Source organism: Eschrichtius robustus, chromosome 17 (genome assembly GCF_028021215.1).
Source record: "Eschrichtius robustus isolate mEscRob2 chromosome 17, mEscRob2.pri, whole genome shotgun sequence".
Taxonomy (NCBI): Eukaryota; Metazoa; Chordata; class Mammalia; order Artiodactyla; family Eschrichtiidae; genus Eschrichtius; species Eschrichtius robustus.
Window position 1 is genome coordinate 85383293 of NC_090840.1, and position 23504 is coordinate 85406796.

The following is a 23504-nucleotide window of genomic DNA, read 5'->3' on the forward strand; positions in this document are numbered from 1 at the left end:
CCTGTGCCTCAACTGCTCCTGCGTCCTCTTGCCAGCAAGCTCTTCTGGGTCTCTGCATGGTCTCCGCCACGACCTCCAGTCTCTCCTGCCTGCAGGGACGGTCCCAAGCTGCCATCATGCCCCACCGCGTCTGTTCGCCCACTGTCTTCAGCAGATGCCCCCGCCTGCCGCTTCACGGAGCAAGCGTGACTGTGGGGAATGAAGTCTTTCAACTTCCCGGCTCCTTCCCACACGTGCGCTCTCTGTGCACTCCTGCCCGTCGCCCTGCTGGCTCACGGGAGAAGCGTCCCCTCTCCCTGCCGGGGCTGCGGCCTCTGCTCTGGATCCCGTTCCATTCTGCCTGCACCAGCTGGGCCCCCGCCTCCTGCTTCTGTCCTTCACCGACTGGCTCCCCACTCTTCGCAGATAAAGGCTCCCAAGTCTTTACATTCTTACTGTGGCACCGATGTTGACCCTTGATCTGTTTTTTCTAAACGCTACCCTCTTACAGCTCCTTCCTTCCACAGTGACTTCTAGAAAGAGTATCTGTCACACTGGTGACAACATGTTTCCCAATTCACTTGAACTCCTCATCCTGCAATACGCTGGTATCTCCCATCATCTGTCATCGAAAGTGATCCTCATCAAATCACCAAAGACCCACCAGATCCAAACTTAGGCATTCTCCATATTCACACGTCTTGACTTCCCGGTTATCTTACACTGCACCTAACCGTCCTCCTGGTGAAGAGACTCCAATGTCAGGGCCATGGTAACTCTCGCGTAGTTGACCTCTTGCCTCTCTTGCCTGCCCTAACAAAAGGGATGCTCCCCAAGCTCTATCCTAGGATGTGAGTCGGGAGCAGCTGGGGGACGCAGTTCCTGGACCCGGGTGTGAGCGCAAAGCCTGTGCTTGGACAAGGGACACGCACGCAGTAGGAGCCTAACAGATGCTGGAAATCTTCAGTCCTGGAGTTGCCGGCCAACCCTCAGGGGCCTTCTGGCCCACCTAGACCTCTGGTTTAGAGGGTCCAGATGTGACAGAGAGGGCCCTCCTCCCTGCCTGCCCCGCAGTGCCTCCTTCTGCGGCCACCGAGACTCTTTGGAAGGTTCCCAGGCTGCCCCAACCAGCAGTCTCCCTGAGTCAGACCAGGTTGGGGCGGGCTGGAGTGTGGGCAGACGGGGTAGGAAGGTGAGCTGCAGATGGCGCTGCACGCATCCTAACACCGAGTCAACGCCACGGGGGAGAAAGCCTTTGTTTTGTGCACAACTATGACTCCGACTTTTCAGCTGTCTTTGGACAGCTGCGTCTCAACTGAAAACTGAGAAAAGGCTGACCCTGCTGCTGTCTACCTGCTCAAGTTTCAGATGCTGGACAAATGCACGTGAAAGAATTTGTGAGTCCACCCACCTGTGCCAGCTGGTGGGTGACGTCCATGCTTATTCAGCAGAATTCCTTGTCTTCTGTCTCCTGGGAGCTGGTAGCAAGAGCTGAAGGAGAGCGGCCATGGGGCCTCCCCCGTCAGAAGACGGCTGTCCCCAGGATGATGTCCCACTCCCCACGCTGAGCAGTATTTCTTTCGCTTCAGGGATGTCTTACGCCCAAATCATTCTGTCTCCCCCACTGACCCTGGGCCCCCCCAAAGGTCAGAAGCATCCGAGCACTACTGCTCATGGGTGGGCCTCAGGCCCTCGCTTACATCAATACTGAGGCCCTCCAAGGTGAAGGGGAGTCAAGAGTTACAAGTCTTGATTTCAAAGAGAAACAACTTGTACACAGAATCGCTATGGGGAAGGTTTGGCCTTGCTCTAATTCGACCTGCTGACCTGCCGGCTAGAGCCAAATAGATTCGATCTCCCCACTCCTTCCCCATTTCGAGGTCCCTGGAAAGTCAGACCACCAGTGAGCTAATCAATGGAAAACAAGTTTAATGCAACAGGTTCCAACCATCTGCAGCCAGTCGGCTTCATCACGGCAGCCTGAGGCCCAGGAGCCCAGAGGCCAGTGTCAGGAAAGTCACCAGCCCCGCACTGCTGCCCCTGCTGCCCTGCCCACTGCTGCCGTCCTCCCCGCCCCCCTCTTTGTATCTATCTTCTATGTTTTCTTTGATGATTGGTTTCTGGTTGTTGCACAGGTTCTGCTTACAGCACGCCATGAACAGGAAGGGCATGGGCTTTACGAGCACGAACGACTTGGCCATCTGCGGAGGCGGACTGGTTATCCCACAATACTTTACGCACTGCTTGGAGACATAGAAGAACCGTGGAAATATTCCTAATGGGAAATGAGGACAGAGAGACAGAAAGGAGTCACGTGAATTGAAAACGACACCAACACCATTTCTGTCTGAAATCTGCCCAACACTGACCCTTCCGGTGCCGCCTCTCAGAAGCCCTGCTCAAAGAGGGCACCTGATGGGGAGTCAGGAGCCATCACCACAGAGGAAGAGGATCAGGGCTTTGTGTTCAGATTTGCTTCTGGGAGTCTGTGCGGCATCGGATGCCCCAGCCTCGGCCCGTCCGCGCGCACCGGGAACCTGGGCCTTGCGGTCTCCCTTTGGGAACGTACAGGCTCCTTCGGCCTCAACTTCTCAAACGCAGGGTCGCTCAGGCCTTTGTGACCACGGACAGACACACGAGAGCAAGGGGCTCCCGGCTGTCCGAGCCACTGCCCGGAGCTTGGAGCTGGCCTCTTGAGGAGCTGCTGCCCAGGGCCTGGGTGTGAGTGCTGTGCCAGGGAGCCTGCTGCAAGGGCACAGGTCAGCGCTGGGGGACACGGCCAGTCTTCCGACTGCACCTCATCTCATATTTCACTGTGCAGTCACCTTTCCACGCTAAGTTATCAGGTCCACGTGAGGCTGCAGTGGGGCTTACACCTCGACCGACTCAGCACCCTGCACACTTCTGGGAACATGGAAGCCTCCAGAAGCGGCTGACGAACGGAAAGTGAATTCTCCAGCCCTGACGAAGCCACTGCTGGGTCATGCTGGGGCCTTCAGACTCACCCTCGGGAGAGAGCTCTTCATGAGGCCAGAAGTCCTCGGGCGAATTTCAGATGACACAGCAGTGGTCTCCAGACGTTTTAAAGCATGCACACTCCTTTCAGAACATATTTTAAGCCCACGCCCCTAATTATGTACATCTCTTGTAAAAGCTACTCTTGGTGGGACATTTGAAGTCCTTAAAGCTTAATTTTTCACTTAGAAGTGAATGAAAAGAACTCTCCGTTACTTTCTTCCTACACCTCAGTATTTCACCCTGACCAGCAGTCAATGCGTGTTGCCCTACATCGGCCCTGCTGTGACTTACATAAGCTGAGTCTCCTGCATGGCCCACCTGCCCTCCTGGCTTCACAGGACTTTGCTCTTCAAATTTAACAAAAGGGTCGCTTTCATATTAGTTATTCTCTATTGAGGAAAACTAGACAGACCCTAAACCCTGAAAGTATTCTACTGACCTGCCTGTGGAACCCCAGTACTAACTGAGATACTTACTCACGGCAACAGAAGTACAATATGGAGTGTCCGCTTTACAGTCTGTTGGTCTTTCACAATCGAAACTGTTCTCCTCCTCGCAAACGTGACACCTCAGTACGTCTGAAATGAGGTATAAAAAGAAAACGGAATGTGGCAGCTCTCAGGTCCTGTCAGACCAACACCCGCCATCCTCTCCTTCCTCCAAATGAGAACAGCCTGGGGTCCCTCTGTCTTTCCAGCTCCCCACAGCCCGCCCCATCCCCGGAGCTCCTTCTCTCCTCTCTGGGCTTCCCTCATCCACGCACAGGGTGTGTCTCACACGTCCACACCAAGACCCACCGCACGAACACCGACACGCACAGACACTCGCCCCAGAGACATGCAAGCTCCCACGTTCATATGGTAGCACCCAAGGCTCGCCTCCCCCCACCCCGCCCAGACTCAGGGACGCGCCCCATCCACACACAACTCTGGCATCTCACCTCTGACTTCTCTAGAAAAAGAAACCCCACAGCTTTGGAGTCTGCTCCCACACACCCTTTCCACCCCGCTTCCTGGCCCGCCCCACCTCCTTCAGCACCGGGCTCCCCCTTCCCCTCCCGAGACCCGGTGTCCCTCCTGACCCCGGAGCGGCGGCCCACGGTCAACTCTGCGTCACACTCCTGCAGCTCTCTGTTCTCAAAGGCAGCCCCAGAAGGCCCAGTGACAGCTGGGCCTCCAGCCTGACCTCCCCCAGGAAGGCAGGGCCATGGCAGGGAGAGCTGGGCGCTGGGGAATGAAAGCAGCCATCCCGCCCTGCTCCTGGGGGGGCTCCACATCAAGAGGCTCCCCCACTCGGCATCCAGGCCAGCTGACCACCCTCCTCACGCTCTTTTGCCCACCGAGTCCTCTGTGCTACAACTGTCCAAACCCACCTGGGGCCAGGGCGGCGTCCAAACGTGGACGGCCACCCCCGAGTCCGCACAGGCATTCCAGCCCACCTCCTCCCCCCAGCCCAGGAGGCCGAGGGCCTGGAACTTACTTTGCCTTCCAGACACGGTGACATTGGTCTCCACCCACGGCAGGCTCATGACCAGCAGCAAAGCAAGGAGGCCCGTCATTTCCCGCGATGTCTGGCCCTGGACGTGAGGAGCGAGCAGGGCCACTTGGTCAGCCCTGTGGCTCCAGGGTTAGATTGGCCCCCGTGTGTCCACCACCATTCGGAGCCTTTCCCCACTGGACACTGGGGCAGCCGCTCTCCTCCTCAGCCATGGGCCTGGGGCTAGGTGTGGCCCCTCGGTGCCGGGCGGCCTGTCACCGCCACTAAGTCCCCTCTGTCCCCAGGGGCGTCACCACTCCCTGGAGCTCCGCATTCACTCACCCATGTGCCCCAGCAAACCCGCTCGGCAGGTGTGCCTGCCGTTGCTCCCTGAAGGCTGCACCAGGTTTCGCCCACCGCTGGTCTGAACTGCTGTTCTCTCAAGAGCCCGCACGGGGCACCCTCCCACCCAGCACCACCGGCCTCCCTCCTCCATCTCCATCTCCCTCTCCATCTGTGGCCAGGTCATCACCAGTGCATCCTGACCCCAGGGCACAGGAAGGCTTGGGTACCCCTGCAGCGCCCAGCCCAGCCCAGGCTGGCCTTGCCACCCCTGATGCTGTGGCCGGCTCTCCTCTCACCAAGCCTGCAGGCCTCACGCCCCCCGTGCACTCCTGCCCGCTCCCTTCCGGGCTCCCCTCTCCTGCTCCTTCTGGAATGTTCCCCAAGGTCCACACCTGCCTTCGCCCTGCTGTCTGGCGGGTGGCCGGTCAAGGAGGAGAGACACTGGCCACGCGTCTGGGGGCGCCGGGGCCCTCCCGCGGGGGGAGCGGACACCCACCGCCCCTCCCACCCCGCAGGGCCCTGCCCCTTGTGGGCGGGCCGCGCACGCGCGACCGGCGCCTGGCGCTCGCACCCTGTCGCCTCCCGGGCCGCACGGGATCGCGTTCTGGTTTCTCCCACGTCGTGGCCCCGGAGGAGCGTGGCGCTGCGGGAAGAACGTGGCTGTTCCCCGCCTGCGTCCTTCCCGCGCCCTCTCCTGCAGACGTGCCTGTGTTAGCGCTGGCAGCACCTTCGCAGGAATTCTCCTGTTTGTTTACAAGGCGGAGCATCCACGGCCTGGATGCAGGATAGTGTATTTACAGAGCCTCCTTCCATGAGCCTTTGTGTTGTTTACAGCGTGTCATACTAGAAGTAGAGCTGCAATTGTCCGTAATGTTATTTCTTACGAGTGCAGGTACACCGGAAGGACGGTTTCCCAGAAATTCGACTGACAGTCTCAGGTTCAACGTAGTTGCAATCTAGATGCACTTGCCCAACAGCTACATCAGTTTTCTCCTCCCGTCTTTGAGAAGTGTGAGTGCCGGTTCCCACAGTATCGTAAGAATATGCATCCTTTGGGTTTTCACCAATCCAGTAGGTAAAAATAGTATCCCGTAGCATGAATTTGCATTTCTTTAATTATGAGTGACGTTGAGCAAGCTTTTGCATTCAGGTAGGTACGTGTATTCCTTTTTCTGTGCTCTCTATTCGAGTCTGTTGTCTAAATGCACTGTGACAGCAGTCCATTGTCTGCCATAAAAGGTCAAAAAAACTGTTTTCCTATCTGATACAGGTCTTGGTATTTTTGCCAAGCAGAAGTGCTTGCTTTTCATGGTCAAAGATAAACAAAGCCAGACACTAGTTAAAGTGGTAAGGATGGATTTTGATCAGGAACATTCTATTTCAGTGGGGAAAAGAGTCTGCGTGAAGGGAACGCCACTTGGATTTGCACAGGGGTGACTGGGCATTTCAAAGGGAGAGTGAGGGAGTAGGGAGGTGGTGAGAGGGGCTCAGTGGAGTCAGGGAGGTGAAAATTACAAAAGCAGGAAGGCACGGTTGGTCCCTGTGAAACCCACTTGGGTTTGCTAACTGGCACTTGTCTAAGTTAAGCTCCCGCCCTCCCACGGAGGCTGGGAGAAGGGGCCCATTTTCAGGTGGCCGCTGGAACACAGTTCTTCAGGCAGGTACTTTGAGGCGGGGGTGGGGGGATTTGGGTCATCCTAGGGATGCGGCCTTCAGCTGTTAGAAGCGACCTTAGTGTTTGCTCTAGTCTTTACAGGCCAAGCTTGAGGCCTAGTTGATAAAAGGCCCAGAGGAGCCTGGCTGGAGTTTGGTCAGGAGAGGAGCTTCATCACCATCTTTTATTTTATGGTTCTGGATTTTGAATGGTAGTTAGAAAAAAGCTACAGTAACCAAGACGGTGTGAGGCTGCAGCTGCAGAAAGCTTAGACATACAATCAACAGAATGGACTAAAGAGTCAAGAAACAGACCTACCCATGTGTGATTAATTGATTTTAGACAAAAGTGCCAAGCAAGATAATGCAATGAAGAAAGGGCCACCTCTGTGACAAATGGTGCTGGGACCTTTGAGCAACCAAATGCAAAAGATATGCCCCCAAATGAAAAAAACTTGTAAAAAAGAAAAGCAAAAACATAGACGTGGCTTTCCCCTTACCTCACATCATATACAAAAATCCACTGGAAATGGATCACAGGTATAACTATAAGCTATAAAACTTATCTAACTACAAAGCTAGAAGACTTCTAGAAGGAAACAGAAACAATTTTTTCAATCTTGGGTTAGTCAAAGAATTTTTAGATAAGACACACAAAGCATGAATCATGCAAGGCAAAACTGCTACAGTTTGTAGGGGAAAGAATGCTAATGCCTGTAGTTCCTTTTGAAATGAACCAAAAGATAAGATGAATTAAAGCCTGGTTGGAGAGATGGATGGATACATGGAAAAACTAGTCAAATGTTAAGGGTGGACTTTAGGTGGTGGGTATCCTTGTATTTGCTGTAAATTCTTTCAACGTTACTGTTTCAAATAATTTATATAAAGTGCCAGGGATTAAAAATGTGCTCTACAGAGAATTCCCTGGCGGTCCAGTGGTTAGGACTCCATGCATTCACTGCCATGGGCCCGGTTCGACCCCTGGTCAGGGAACTAAGATCTCGTGAGATGAGTGGCGTGGCCAAAAAAAAAGTTTTTAATTAAAAAAAAAATGGGCTCTACGTGATTTAGCCCAGATTCAATCCATTATGAGAATCGTGACACAGAGCAGAAAATATCTCAACAAGAGGCTGAATTCACCTCCTCAGTTAAAGACTGAAGGTCCAGAATTTGATTGCATAACGCTGAGTGTAGGAATCTAAGGCTTTTGCAGCGTATAGGTTAAACGGGCTGGGGGTGGTATTTAGAATGTTTTAGGATTGCTAGTCACAGTCTTACAAGCTACAGTGACTTCTGTGGGGATAGAAAAAGGAATAAGAACATCATTAAATGAATGAGAATTAAAACAGGTGGCCCTTTGCACTGCTTCAGTTGTCCCTGATATGGCAAAGAGGGAGGTGGTGTATCGAGGACAACTTAGCTAAGGCCTTCTTCTCCCAATTCAGGCAAAAGGTGTATTCTTTGGAAATGAAACTCATCATATGTTTATAGTTTTGCCACAGAGGAGTTTGAATTTGCCAGCATATGTGAAAATACAGTGTGGTGTATCGAGGACAACTTAGCTAAGGCCTTCTTCTCCCAATTCAGGCAAAAGGTGTGTTCTTTGGAAATGAAACTCATCATACGTTTATAGTTTTGCCACAGAGGAGTTTGAATTTGCCAGCATATGTGAAAATCCAGTGTGGTGGGTCTCAGACCGATAACCATCATGAATCAGCGAGTAGCTACATTGATAATACCATGTGGATGACGTCCCTCAAAGAAATGTGTGATAGGTAACCTTATTCAGTGCCAACTGGAAAGAAATCACCTGAAGAGATCTCTGGAAAAAAGATCCTGGGGATTACTCTGGACCCTGGATTATTTTGAGCCCACCCCCCCAATTTTAGCTCCAGAGGTACAAAAGGTTGTAGAAGGCAAAGTTCAGCAGCAGCCTGTAACCTCATTTTTCCTCTTTGTTGGGGCCACTAGTTTGGGAAGGAAAATGATGACCTGGTCAAATCTCTGTGCTGGTCCTCCACTGAGGGTGTCGGCTAACAGAAAGATAACAGAGTGTCATATCTGTGAATTGCTTTTAGCAGGAAATACCTGATCCTCCTAGGGGCTTAATTTAAATAAACCTGGAATCTACAAGGCACGGGTATATGAGTCCGGGAGCCTTGGGACTCAGGGGAGGGGATGTTAGGTGGGGTCCGGGTAGGACAGGGATTTCAGTGGTGAAGATGTCGTGTGGGTTCAGTGGGCCATCCGTACCCAGAAAGGTGATAATATATGCCATATGTCATCATATTTTATATGGCACAGGGGGTGGTGAAAGGGACACCCACAGGAAGGGCTGCTAGGTGGGTAGAGAGGCCATGGGACCCCAGGGGAGGGATGCCGTGTGGTCAGAACGGATGGGTGGTGGTAATGGGATCTGCGACCCCTGCTCCAGGAGGGCAGGGCCAAACCCCAGGATCTGCAGACACTGACCTGAGACCCAGTCCAAGCCTGCAGCACTGCCCCCACCACCCTGCATCCTGCCCAGACCTTTTGGCACCTTCCCGCCCCACCATCCGTCACCCCCCTGCCCCCCCATCCATCCCCCTCCCCCCATCTCCTACCCAGACCTTCTGGAATCTGCCCCATCCCTGTGTCCTGCCCGGACCTTCTGGAACCTTCCCCTCACCCCCTCCCAGCCCACATTCTCCCCAGACTTTCTGGAACCTTTCCCTCCCCCCTCCCAGCCCGCGTTCTGCCCAGACCTTCTGGAAACTTCCCCTCCCCCCTCCCAGCCTGCGTTCTGCCCGGACCTTCTGGAACCTTCCCCTCCCCTCCTCCCAGCCCACATTCTGCCCAGACTTTCTGGAAACTTCCCCTCCCCCCTCCCAGCCCGCGTTCTGCCCAGACCTTCTGGAACCTTCCCCTCCCCCCTCCCAGCCCGCGTTCTGCCCAGACTTTCTGAAACCTTCCCCTCCCCCCTCCCGGCCCGCATTCTGCCCAGACCTTATGGAACCTTCAGGGACACGACCTCAAGACAGGCTCCCACAGGCCGTAGAGAGCGCAGCCGCCGCAGGCGAGTGAGGAGAGGCCGGTCAGGCTCAGAGCCCAGACCCCACCCAGGAAGGACTGAAGGGCGTTTCCCGTCAGGCTTCGCGCGGCCTCTAGAAGGTTCGGCCTGGCCTCGGGGCGGAAGTGCGTCCCCAGAGGCGGTTTCCTCAGAGCGCCTGGCCGCGGGTCGGTGACCGAAGGTCTCGGAGGACACGGAAAGGGGAGATGGTTCCAGAAGGTCTGGGCAGGACGGGGGCGGCGTGGAGGTCTCCAGAGGGACCACACCAAATGCTGGGGAGGATACAAAGAAACCAGATCGTTCACACATTGCTGGAGACCCAGAAAAATGGTGCAGCCAACGTGCAGGGCAGGGTGGCAGTTGCTTTAAACGCTAAACAAGCAACTACCATAAGATCCCCAACTTTACCTCTCTGTTTTCCCCAAATTGAAACGTGTCCATAGAAAACATACGCATGGCTGTATATGACAGCTTTATTTGTAATATCCCACGACCAGAAACAGCCCAGATGTCCTGCAGTGGGTAAACAAACCATGTAACTTTCTCACCTGGGAAATTACTCAGCAGTAAAGAGAGGAAAATGTGACAGATGCACTGACTTAAATGAATATCCAGGGATTTAAGCTCAGTGAAAAAAGACGATCTCCCAAGGTTACATACCACACTGTTTCTTTTATATGCCATTATACAGGTGACAAACTTTTATAAATGGACATGAAATTAGTACTGCAGGGGACACTGTTTCCAGATATGGGTGGAAAAGAGGTTCGTGTGTCCATATAAGGGATAATTGCAGTGATCAAACCAATCTTTTTCCTCACTATTGTGAATGGCACTACCCTATTAGTCTTAATACTGTACTATATTTTGCAAGATATTAACAAGTAACTGAGTAAAGGACTCGCAGGATCTTTCTATATTTCCTGCAAGTGCATTTGAATACACAATTATCTCAAACGTTTAATGGAAATGAAATGTTTAAACAAACATATCATTAATTACATTATTTACATGGCTACAATTAGGAACTCAAGACTTCTGGGGTAAACAAAAAATAACATATGCTCTTTATTATTAGAGACATGCTTTACAACAAGGACATGAAAAGATTGAAAATGAAATATAGAAAATGGTCTACAATTTGATTGCCCCCCAAAGGACCCTCTTATACACACACACAGGCTGAGTAAATATTAAGACAAGAGCGTTACTTATGTGAAGAGCCACATTGTGTAGAGGCGAAGGGACAAAATATCAGAAAGACATTACAATCATATGTACCCCCTAACACGGGGTCAAAATACGTACAGAAGATACCTTGGTGGAATTTAGGTCCTGCAGACAACTCCATTATCCTAAATTTAGTTCTCATCAACACTTCTCTCTCCATAGCTTCTAGATGCTGGAGCAAGGAGAAAAAAACTTATCACACCGACAGACCCGGATCAATCAATAATCTTTTCCTGGAAGGAGCAGACAGCAAATGTTTTCAGCTTTGTAGGCCTTCTAGTCTCTGTCGCTACTACAAAACACTGTCTTTGGCGGGGTAGAGGCAGGCAGACAGGATAAGTAAACATATGATCGTCCCTGTGTTCCAACAAAGCTTTATTTACAGACACGGTTGGTGGATGGGGTTTGTCCCACACGCTCCTGTTTGCCAACCGCTGCTATAGAAGGTCTGAGCTATGAGAAGGTTTTTACAGGGTCGCATATGACTCTACAAGGTTGAGTGAGCGCCATGACATAACCCAGCATCAACAAATCTCAAATGATTGATGTTACTTAGAGTTCCTTCTGTACTTCAGTGAAATTAAGCTAGAAATGATTAGTCAAAAGAGAACCAGGAAATCCCCAACTGCTTACTAATTATTCAGGGCACTTCTAAACCAATTACACAGAAGACACGCCCCAACAGAAATTGGGAAATAGTAAGGTCTAAATGATTATGAAGTTATGACAAGTTGAAAGTGTGGGGAAAGCAGCTGAAAAAGTGCAAAATATATCACATCACAGGCATCTAGTAGAAGAGAGAACAGGGTGAAAGTTTTCTCAGCTTCCATTCAAGATGTTAGAAGAAGAATAGATGATCCACCCAGAGAAATGAGGAAGGGGGCTTCCCTGGTGGCACGGTGGTTGAGAGTCGGCCTGCCAATTCAGGGGACACGGGTTCGAGCCCTGGCCTGGGAAGATCCCACATGCCGCGGAGCAAATGGGCCCGTGAGCCACAACTACTGAGCCTGCGCGTCTGGAGCCTGTGCTCCGCAGCAAGAGAGGCCGCGATAGTGAGAGGCCCGCGCACCGCGATGAAGAGTGGCCCCCGCTTGCCGCAACTAGAGAAAGCCCTCGCAAGGAAACGAAGACCCAACACAACCATAAATAAATAAATTAAAAAAAAAAAAAAAGAAATGAGGAAGGAAATATAAAGAGGATAGCAGAATGAACACGAGGTAAATTCACAAAACCAAGGTTGGTATTTTGCAAGGATTCAGGGTATTGGTAACACAGAAGGAGATCACAAAGAAGAAAAATAAAATTCTCATAATGGAAAGGGAGGCATCAATCAGCCCTCACAGACCTTATAAAGAAAATAAGGGGCTGTTACGAGTAGGCTCCCTGTGATAAATGTGAGATTTCTGATGACATGGACGAAAACTTGGAAAACACTGTTAACCATACCACAATGAGAGAGGGAGGCTGAAATGTCCTTAATAGTTTTCAAAAACCCTATGAACCAGAGATTCTATTGAAGTTAAAGCCTTAAAGCAAAGCTTATTGATGGTGAGTCCCAATAGAGTAAAGGTTAATCCACAAATTCAATAAAATTGCAGTCAGTCTCAGTAGGTGGTGTCTGTGTGTGTGTGTGTGTGTGTGAGTGTGTGCGCGTGAAGTTGATTCCAAATGTTCAAGTGTTTATGGAAATGGAAAGGGCTAGGATTAGCTAAGGCAAGCTAGTGGGAGAAGAAAAACGCTGGAGGACTTGCACACTCAACTACCAAGAGCATTTATATCGTTTCATTTATGAAGACAGTGTGGGGTGGGCTCAGGATTGAAAAATAGACCAACAGAGGAGAAAAGCAAAGTCAGAAAACACATATATCCAGTTACGGGCTTCCTGACGAAGCCGACCCTGCCCTGGAGTGGGGATAGACTCTTGATTGCCTTGACGAGTGGTGGATACATGAGATAACATACTCGGTATTCACACCACGCAAAAGAAGCAGGTGCGGGACATTTGTGGATCTCAATAAATACTCAAAAATGAAGTTGTTAAAACAGAAAATGTAGAAGGCTATCTTTACGTCCTTTGGAAAATTAAGAATTGTCAAAACTGAACAAAATACTGCTGGTCACATAAGAAAAAATGATGACTGGCATTATGTAAAAATTCACAACGTCTGCCCCTGAGAAGGTACTGATAAGACAGTAAAAATGCACGCCATAGATGAGGAGAAAGCACTTCAAACACATGTCTGCTAAACGACTCGTATTCAGAAAATAGAATGAACTTCTTCCTACCCGTCAGTAACTAAAATAGTAGATCATCCAATAGAAATTTGAGCAAAAGGCATGAAGGCAGTTTACCAGATATGAAATGTTTATGGGTAATAAGTATAAGAAAAGTTGTTGAACACGATTCCTCTTGGTGGAAATGCAACTTGAAACCACAATACGATGACCCCAACGGGAATGACTAAACATTCAATGACGACCACACCATGTGTTGGCGAGAGTTTGAAGTGTGCGGGATCCTGTGAGGTATAAATAGGTACACTCTGTGGAAATCTCTTCAACAGCCTCTGCCAAAGCTGTACTCAAGCACGTCAAAGACCCGGCATTACCACTTCTGGGTACAGAGCTCCTGAAACACTCGCAATGCCCCACCTCAAGACAAGGACAGGAATATTCACTGCAGCACCACCTGGGGTAGTTACAACCAGAAACGGCCTTAATGTCCATCAACAGTAAACTGTGGTTTATATTCATCAATGGCAAGTATACAACTACGAGAGTGAAGAACATACAACCATGCACAAAGGCAGGGACGCATTTCACAAACACCAGCAGAGAAGAGGAGGCAGCCGCAGAAACAAACAAAGTAGGATTTCACTGTCATTGATTCAGAAGCAGGCAAACTCATGTATAGGCTCAGAAATGCAGACACTTCCTTCTTATCTTTGGCCTTGGCGCTTCTAGTGCCTGAATGGAGGAATGGAGGGAGGAATTCGGGGAGGGGTGCCCTGGGGGTGGAGGGGCATGGCCTGTGCCCAGGTCTGAGCCCTGGCCCCGTGGCTCCTGCAGACGGCCTTCCCCTTGTTGATGACTCTCTTTGAACTGGCTCGGAACCCGGAAGTGCAGCAGGCCCTGCGCCAGGAGAGCCTGGGGGCCGAGGCCAGGGTCTCAGAAAATCCCCAGAGGGCAACCACGGAGCTGCCCCTGCTGCGGGCGGCCCTCAAGGAGACCTTGAGGTAGGCGTGGTAGACCTGGGCTACCCCCGCTGCCCTGGCCCCGCCGTCGGGACAGCCCGCTCGCCGGGGCTTGCGGGCAGACGCCGGGGCTGCTGATCGGCAGCTTGGCCCAAGGCCACGTCCCCCTGCACCTCCTCTTCCTCTCCCTAGAGGGATGGGGGTGCTTCTCCCTCTGGGATCCCACCTCAGTGTCCCGGGACCATCGTCGGTCGTGTCCTCATTGGCCCGGGGCTGCTCAGGCCTGGGCAGCTTTGGCTGACTCAGGAGATGAAAGGAAGCAGCCCCTCGCGATTTGGGCTTCCCGGTGCCAGGAGCGGCCTGTGAGGGCGCTGGGGGAGCTGCCCTCGGGCCGGGGGCGCTGGGCTAGGAAGGCTGCACAAGGGAAGCGAGGGCCCTGTCGCAGCTGAGGGCCCTGTCGGCCGCCCCTTGTGCACAGGCTGTACCCCGTGGGTGTCTTCTTGGAGCGACAGATGAGCTCAGACTTGGTGCTGCAGAACTACCACGTCCCGGCCGGGGTGAGTGAGGCCGCAGGGCTCCTCTGTCAGACACCCCGCCCTCTGACCTTCACCCACAGGGCTTCTGACCCTGCCCCTCCCCACCTGTCTGCAGACGTTGGTGAAGGTGCTACTGTACTCCCTGGGTCGAAACCCCGCCATGACCAAAACACTCTTCTAGAGACTGGTGACCTGGTGCCCACCTAGCTTTGATATGGAACGCTTGAATCCAGGGCAGCAAAGAAACGAAAAGTACTAAGTAAGAAATGTACTAACTAACGACACATGTTACAACTTGAATGAACCTTGAAATATTACACCAAGTGAAAGAAGCCAGACACAAAAGGCCATATACTGTACGATACCTTTTGTGTGAAATATTCAGAGTGATGGGTGATTTCACATCTCAGCTTAGCTAAGCTATGGTGTTCAGTTCACTGGCCAAACACCAATCTTGATGTTGCCCTGAAGATATTTTTAAATGCGATTACCTCTTTCATCAGGAGACTTTGAGTACAGCCAATTATCCCCCATAATGCAGGTGGGCCTCATCCAATCCGTGGAAGGCCTTAAGAGCAAAGACCCACCTTGAGAGGCGGCTCGAGTCACGCGGGGCGTGTCTTTCTGAGCCACGCGGGGCGCTGGACACAGTCTCTATGGCAGGCCCCGACAGTCCACATACCACCGCATCTCCAGGACCCTGGTCTGCTTCCGTCGTCCCCACCCGAAAACTGGGAGGATGCAGGCTCAGGTGCCTCGGGTACCCGGGGTCTGAGCAGACCTGGCGCCACTCTCTCAGGGGGCGCGTAGACTGTGCCCTGTGACTGTTTTGCTTTTATTAAAATACCCCATCTCTGCTCCCTAAAGTGGCAAGATATTTTTGTCTATGTGTGAGATGATGCCTAATGAGGGAAAAAGGGTCAAATGCTAAAACCACAAAGAAGTCTCTTGAGTCCACAGTACCCAAACAATAATGCTGTTTATTTCTCACTTGAAACAAGCCCTCAATGGGTAACTCGCCAAGGGGGCCCCTGGGGGGTCCGTGTCTCTGGCTCACAAGAAAGCAAAGGACCACCAACTCGTTCTGCGAAACAGGGAGACGATCGGTCCCTCCACAGGGGCTTCTCACGCCAGTGTTTTGCTGACTAGGATGGAGACAAAGCTCAGGAACAAGGTTGACCCCCCCGGTCGCACAGTTCCTTCCAGTTCCTCCTCAACTGTATAATCGGGTAAGATGTCCCTCTCAAGATTAGTAGGTCCTCCATAATTGCAAGTCATAGAACTACAACAACTAACCCAGTAGAAACTGTTAGTAAGAAAATATCTTTTTCTGGGGGCTTCAGGAGGCTGATGGGCTGCATACACAAACGTGCAGTTGTCTGTACAGTTCTTGTAAACGAGCAGTTCCCGAGGACTCAAACCTAAAAATGAAGTAGAGATGCAAATCTTAGATTCCACGATTTCTACTTGCAAATATCAAAGCACGTTTATCTTAACTAGCTCCATCCCCCAAATGTTGTCACACTGCCTAAAATTCTTGACTGAGCAAGAATATCCAAGCCCACTAGAGGTTTTGGTTATTCCATGAAGAACTTCCCCTGGAGATGTTTTTCAACCTACACTGCCACCTCATCTAGGCATCTGGCCTCCCTAAGTCGTCTTATGGTCCCTTGTCCCGTAGCTATACCAATGAGTCGTCCTGTTCGTTGTTTGTCATAAGGATTCCAGGGACCCAGAAATAAAATGGAGACCTGGACACATGTTTTGTTTGGATCCCGAAGATCACACAGACCCTCAAGCAGAGAGCCCCTACAGTAGGGCCTTCAGCTGATTTTCTGCAGTTGGCATGGCCCCTGTAGATGAGCTCCTGCTGAGCCCCTCTGCCTGCTGTTCCCAGCTCCTGGCCCAATATAGAAACGCTGATGCCCCAGGGCAGACCTGACGCACCATCCCAGGCAGAGCCCCACGAACACTGTGATGACCTTCGCTGGAGGGCTCACCAATGGCCTGAACCAACCAATGCTACCTGATCAGGGCTCCCCCTGAGACCTGCCTCGTGAATCCCTGCGTTAAATTCCACAGGCCTCATTCACCTGTTCTGTTCCCCTTGTGTCTCACAGCCTTTGCACAAATACTTCCTTTCCTCCTGGAGCTAGCCAGGATGGATGTACCCACTCGTGCATCTGATGTCACCTCTTTAAACACATCAGAACGAACTAACGGCTACACTCCAGTCACTTGCTTTTCTTTATGTTTCATATGTGATAAAGAGCTCATTAAAGTCCAACATTCAAAAGAAAAGTGCATAATCGTAGGCCAACAACTTTAATGGATTTTCACCAAGTGCATATCACCATGTGACAGCACCCAGCTCAAGAAACAGAACTGGGTGGAAAGCCCCGAATTCCTCCCTCCGTTCCTCCATTCAGGCACTAGAAGTGCCAAGGCCAAAGATAAGAAGGAAGGGTCTGCATTTCTGAGCCTATACATGAGTTTGCCTGCTTCTGAATCAATGCCCATGAAATCCTACTTTGTTTTTGTGGCTACCTTCTCTTCTCTGCTGGTGCTTGTGAAATGCATCCCTGCCTTTGTACATGGTTGTATGCTCTTCACTCTCGTAGTTGTATACTTGCCATTGATGAATATAAACCACAGTTTACTGTTGATGGACATTAAGGCCGTTTCTGGTTGTAACTACCCCAGGTGGTGCTGCAGTGAATATTCCTGTCCTTGTCTTGAGGTGGGGCATTGCGAGTGTTTCAGGAGCTCTGTACCCAGAAGTGGTAATGCAGGGTCTTTGACGTGCTCAAGTACAGCTTTGGCAGAGGCTGTTGAAGAGATTTCCACAGAGTGTACCTGCTTATACTCCACACGATCCCGCACACTTCAAAATCTCGCCAACACATGGTGTGGTCGTCTTTGAATGTTTAGTCATTCCCGTTGGGGTCATTGTATTCTTGTTTCACGTTGCATTTCCACCAAGAGGAATCGTGTTCAACAACTTTTCTTATACTTATTACCCATACAAATTTCATATCTGGTAAACTGCCTTCATGCACTTTGCTCAAATTTCTATTAGATGATCTACTATTTTAGTTACTGATGGGTAGGAAGAAGTTCATTCTATATTCTGAATACGAGTCGTTTAGCAGACATGTGTTTGAAGTGCTTTCTCCTCATCTATGGCGTGCATTTTTACTGTCTTATCAGTACCTTCTCAGGGGCAGACGTTGTGAATTTTTACATAATGCCAGTCATCATTTTTTCTTATGTGACCAGCAGTATTTTGTTCAGTTTTGAAAATTCTTAATTTTCCAAAGGACGTAAAGATAGCCTTCTACATTTTCCATTTTAACAACTTCATTTTTGAGTATTTATTGAGATACACAAATGTCCCGAACCTGCTTCTTTGGCGTGGTGTGAATACCGAGTATGTTATCTCGTGTATCCACCACTCGTCAAGGCAATCAAGAGTCTATCCCCACTCCAGGGCAGGGTCGGCTTCGTCAGAAAGCCTGTCACTGGATATATGTGTTTTCTGACTTTGCTTTTCTCCTCTGTTGGTCTATTTTTCAATCCTGAGCCCACCCCACACTGTCTTCATAAATGAGACAATATAAATGCTCTTGGTAGTTGAGAGTGCAAGTCCTCCAGGGTTTTTCTTCTCCCACTAGCTTGCCTTGGCTAATCCTAGCCCTTTCCATTTCCATAAACACTTGAATAATTGGAATCAACTTCACACGCACACACTCACACACACACACACACACCACCTGCTGAGACTCTGACTGCAATTTCACTGAACTTGTCGATTAATTTTTACTCCATTGGGACTCACCACCATAAGCTTGCTGTATCCTTCTATTGGTTTAAGGCTTTAACTTCCATAGTGTTTTTGCAGTTGCAGTGTGGAAATCTTGCACAAATCTAGTTGGATTTCTTCCTAGGTAGTGATATTTTTGTGCTCTTTGTAAATTTCACTTTCAGTTGGCCAGTCGTTGGTGTATAGAAACACAATTGATTGATTGTTGAATACTGACCTTGTACCCAGGGCCCGTGCTAAATTCACTTGTTGTTTCCAAAGCCTATGGTCTTTGGTGACTTGTAGCAGTGTAATTCCTGTCTTTCCAATCACCATGTGTTTTGTTTCTTCCTCTGGCCTAACTGAACCGACCATGAACTTGGTTCCATGGGGAGCAGAGGTCGTGATGGCAGGCATCCGCACCCCATTTTGACTCAGGAATATCTTCCCACCCTTCTATTGAAATATCATAATTTCTATGAGATAAAATTCCCTTCTGCTTCCATTTCCTTACACTTTTCTTCTTAACTGGGAAAGGGTGTTGGATTTTAACATAAAAATTTCTGCATGTTGATCAACATTCTATGATGTTTCCTATTTTCTTTGTTAATGTGGGGAATTGAACTAGTAGGTTTCAAACTGTAAGTCACAATGCAATTCTGTAATCATTCCCCTCTTGTCTGTCATCACACTTCCATGGTACATTAGTCCCAGATGATGAATGAATATTAATAAATTCTTATTAACTCAACTCCACACTTATTCAGAGTTTATTCATTTCCCCTTATTGTTCTCCTATTCCAGGATCCCATCCAGGGTAGGCATGCATTGGGCGTCCAGCAGGTCCCGTAGACAAGGGTTTTTTGGCAAATGTTTGGTTAGCACCTTTGCATCTCTAGTCATAAGAGATGATGGTCAGAGATTTCCCACTCTTCCACTGTCTTTCTCGGGTTTTGCGTTAGGCTTAAGCTGCTACGGTAAATGTGCTGGGGAGCAGCCCCTCCCTGTTTGTTATCTGGAGAGGTTTGTGGAAGATTGGGGTGATTTCTCCCATGAAACTAGTGCGGTATTTGCCAGGGAAGCAAGCTCTGGTTCGCAGGTTTTTTGGAAAGTATGATGGACACTTCAGCCTCCCAATCTCATTGGGAGGCAGTTACGGTTAACAGTGTTTTTCAAGTTTTTGCCCATTTCATCAGGAATCTCACATTTACCACAGGGAGCCTACACATAACAGCCCCTTATTTTCTGTATAAGGTCAGTGAGGGCTGATTGATGCCTCCCTTTCCATTTTGATATCGGCAATGAGAATTTTATTTTTCTTCTTTGTGAGCTCTTCTTCTGTTTTACCAGTACTGTGCATCCTTCCAGAAAACCAACGTTGGCTTTGTGAATTTACCTCGTGTTCATTTCTGCTATCCTCTTTATATTTCCTTCCTCATTTCTCTGGGTGGATCATCTATTCTTCTTCTAACATCTTGAATGGAAGCTGAGAAAACTTTCACCCTGTTCTCTCTTCTACTAGATGCCTGTGATGTGATATATTTTGCACTAAGCACTTTTTCAGCTGCTTTCCCCACACTTTTAACTTGTCATAACTTCATAATCGTTTAGACCTTACTATTTCCCAATTTCTGTTGGGGCTTGTCTTCTGTGAAATTGGTTTAGAAATGCCCTGAATGATCACTAAGCAGTTGGGGATCTCCTGGTTCTCTTTGGAGTAATGATTTCTAGCTTAATTTCACTGTAATAGAGAAGGACCTCTAGGTAATGTCAATCATTTGAGACTTGTTGATGCTGGGTTATATCACGGCATGAACTCAACAAGTAGAGTCATGTGTGACCCTGTAAAAAGCTGTATCTGGTCATCTCTGGGTCTGCTGTTTTATGTGCTGATTGTTCCTAGTTTGTTAACAGAGCTGTTCAGACCTTCTGTAGCAGCGGTTGGCAAACAGGAGCCTTGGGACAAACCCCATCCACCAACCATGTCTGTAAATAAAGCTTGGTTGGAACACAGGGACGATCATATGTTTACTTAACCTGTATGCCTGCCTCCACCCCGCCAAAGACAGTGTTTTGTCGTAGCGACAGAGACTAGAAGGCCTACAAAGCTGAAAACATTTGCTGTCTGCTCCTTCCAGGAAACGATTACTGACCTGAGTCTACCACTGTGGTAAGTTTGTCTCCTTATTCCAGCATCCAAAAGCTGGGGAGAATCTTTTGTGTGGTAGGCATTGTCCCAAGGAGTCCAAGGTGCATCTACTTCTTGGGCCTGCTTTGCTGGAAGGCCTCGCCAGAGGACCACAATCCAAAGGGCGACAAGGAATTGCCCAGGCCGCACTGGGGCATCGACCCACATGACCAGGGACTGCCAAGGCGTGGAGGCCTTGAGATGCAGCTGTCCTCCCAGCCCCTGGAGACATCGCAGGTCACGTGTGCACAGGAGGCCCCACCTGGCAGGGTTTGTGTCTCTGTAAGAGGCTGCTACTGCCCGTTCCTGGGGCTGAGCCTAGTTCTGGGAACATGCTCTCAGGATGGGGACAGAGGAGGCCACGGCCAAGGGGCTGGGCACAGAGAAAGGACAGAGTGGCCCTGTCCCTGAAGCTGCTCAGGTGGGGTGACTAGTTCACAGGTGTAAGAAAGATAATCAGGTACTTACGAGTGGAGACAGTCAGGCAGCGCCTGAATTCATAAGGACACTCTCTAACATTTGGGCAGGTGAAGCTGTTTATGGCCCAACAGTCATGGCATTTCAAATTATAGGTCCCTAGATAACAGAGGGCAGTGTCAGGCTCCTGCTGCGACGTGCCTTTTCCTCGTGACCACCCGCTGCACCCCTCCGGCAGCTGTCCCCTTCCCTCAGCACCAAGGGCTCCCCGAGGCTGCACAGCTGAGCCGTCCGTGGGCTCTGAGCCAGGGCAGGACGGGCTCCCTGGACAGAAGCCGGCTATACCCGGGCGTTTTTCCTGTTCTCAGAGACAGCTTCCCAGGAACACCTCCGGGCGGCCAGGTGTGTGAAGCCTCTGCTCTGTTGATTGGACCCACCTTTTCAAGGAAGGCCTGGTGGTCATAAGGGGCCAAAGGCCCCCTGAGTTCCCTGCACTCGGCCACTCCTGCCTGTTCCAGATGAGGAAGGGCCACAGCTGGAGGCTCCCCCGCCCCCTCAGGCCCCAGGGTCCACTGGTCTTTGGAGGAAGCCTTCCTCCACCCTGACCCTCCCCTTGCTCACGGACACCCGTGCCCACCAACGGCACTGACGATGGAGATCTCAGCTGGCTGAGATGATGAAAGTTCCATTCACACCCTTAAAATGACCCCAATTAAGAGAAGTCTCACCCCCTCCAAGACACAGAAGGACTGATACTCACAGGCTGAGTCAGCGAAGCCCAGGGGCCAGCCCGGGAGGAGCAGTAAGGCCAGGAGGAGCATTGTCCCTGTGGGGCTTCAACCTGCAGCTGAGGAGACCCGGGGCGCAAGTCAGCGGGGGCGTGGCTCCCCCCGGGGGCTTCCGGCTCCCAGCTCGACCAGCACGCGAGTCCCGGCCCCCTTCCCACCCTCCAGCGCCTCTCGCTCCGGGCTGGGCGCTCCTCCGCAGGGACCGGGCAGCAGCCCTTCCCACACACGATGGCTGCGCCCAGCTCAAGCCTTCATCCTGGACGAAGGCATCCTGCCTGCTCTCCACCGGCAGGGCGCAGCCGGGTCAGCGAGGCCCTGGGGCTGTCTCCACGTGGCCACACGGCCGCACGTGTCCGCGTATCTGCTCGCTGTCTCCCGACCTCAAGGGCGCCTCGTGCAACGAGCTTGAACATCGCCCACGGAGCTTATCTCCCGTTTGCACAAGCACCGCGACAAACGCAGGGGGCGGTGACTAGAGCAGGGGAACGAGTGCAGAGGCGCCGGGAGCCTAACGTGCCCCGTGGCTACGAAGCGTGGACCCCGTGCAATCATGTCTCCCGGGCCTGGGCATCACAGAGCCACGAACTCCCAGCAGGGGAGGGTCTGGGGCTCGTCACACCCGAGTCCAGACGCCAGCACCTGCTCCTGGGGACAACCGCCAGGCGCCGGGCAGGGCCCGCATCTGAAACCCATGTGCACCCCGACTGCTGCCAATGCCCGTGGTCCTCCTGGAAACTGCCCCCGCCCCGGCCCCAGGCAGCCGTCTCCCTGGGGCGCCCCCTCCCCCTTGCCAGGAGCAGGACGTGCCCTCAGTGCCCAGTGGGGCTCCTCTCTGAGGGACGCTGCCTCGCCTGCTGCCGCCCGTCACCCCGAGGAGACCCACCCAGCTGCTGGCAGCCCCTGACGTGCACCTGCCACGGCACCAGCTGAGGGGCTCGGGACGGGGGCTGACGGTGCAGAGCCAGCCGTGCCCCTGAGGTGGGGACCATACGGGTTCCTCCCCGGCCCCCCTGCCTTCCCAAGTCCAGCTCTCTCAGGGAAGGCTAGGCCTCGACCCTGCTTGTAGCCAAAGGCCCTCCCGCTCGGGATGAACGCAGGCTGAAGCACCCGGGTGCGGAGGGCCGGGGTGGAGGGGCTCAGCGGCAGTGCCCGGCGGGGCTGCTGATTCGCTCAGCCAGTCGGCCGCCCACGTGGATGCCCCCCACGCCCAGGCCCTGCTTCCCCACTGCCCCTTCCCACGCGGTGCTGCCCGCTGTCCCTCATCTGTCCCCTCGCTCATGCCACCCTTGCTCCCAGGGCTGGTCTCACCAGCGGCTCGTGACCCAGAGCCAACGCCCAGAGGCCCTCTTCCTCTACTTGCCACGCCAGACACTCTGAACCCTCCTGCACTGCAGATACCCGAGTGGATGCTGACCAATTCCTACCAAATGTCTTCACTGACGCCCCGCTGAGACCTTTAGGCTGATGGGAAAATACTCAACAGCTAGGATGAAGTACACAGCAGAAATCAGACCGGAAAGTGTCCACGAGCAGTACAATTTCCTGCACCGTTTGTTACCCCCCAGCGCTCAGAGATTCGGGGTTTGACAGCTGAACAGGCCCTGGAGACGAAGCCAGGGCCCCTGAAAGGTGAAGAGTGGGGACAAAGATTCTCACACCGAGCAAACAGGATCCCCCAGGAGTGAAACAGGAGCAAAGTGTCAGAGAGCGAGGTGGGCCGGCGAGTGTGGCCTGCGGGCACAGAGATGCCTGGCGAACTCACGTGGGCCTGCGCTTCAAGGAAAAGCACGGAAGGAGCGCGCGTTTCTCCACAGCAGGCCTGGGGTCAG

At 51.7% G+C, this 23504-nt stretch overlaps 1 protein-coding gene across 1 annotated transcript; it reads right to left on the reverse strand.

The window, feature by feature from the left end:
• Positions 1-15605: 15605 nt before the first annotated feature.
• On the reverse strand, positions 15606-21576 carry GML (glycosylphosphatidylinositol anchored molecule like). The gene is made up of 3 exons (XM_068525495.1): positions 21525-21576; positions 20939-21046; positions 15606-15901 (listed from the first exon to the last, which is right to left on the reverse strand). The coding sequence occupies exons 1-3, from the start codon at positions 21574-21576 to the stop codon at positions 15606-15608; spliced, it is 456 nt and encodes a 151-aa protein (XP_068381596.1).
• Positions 21577-23504: the final 1928 nt, after the last annotated feature.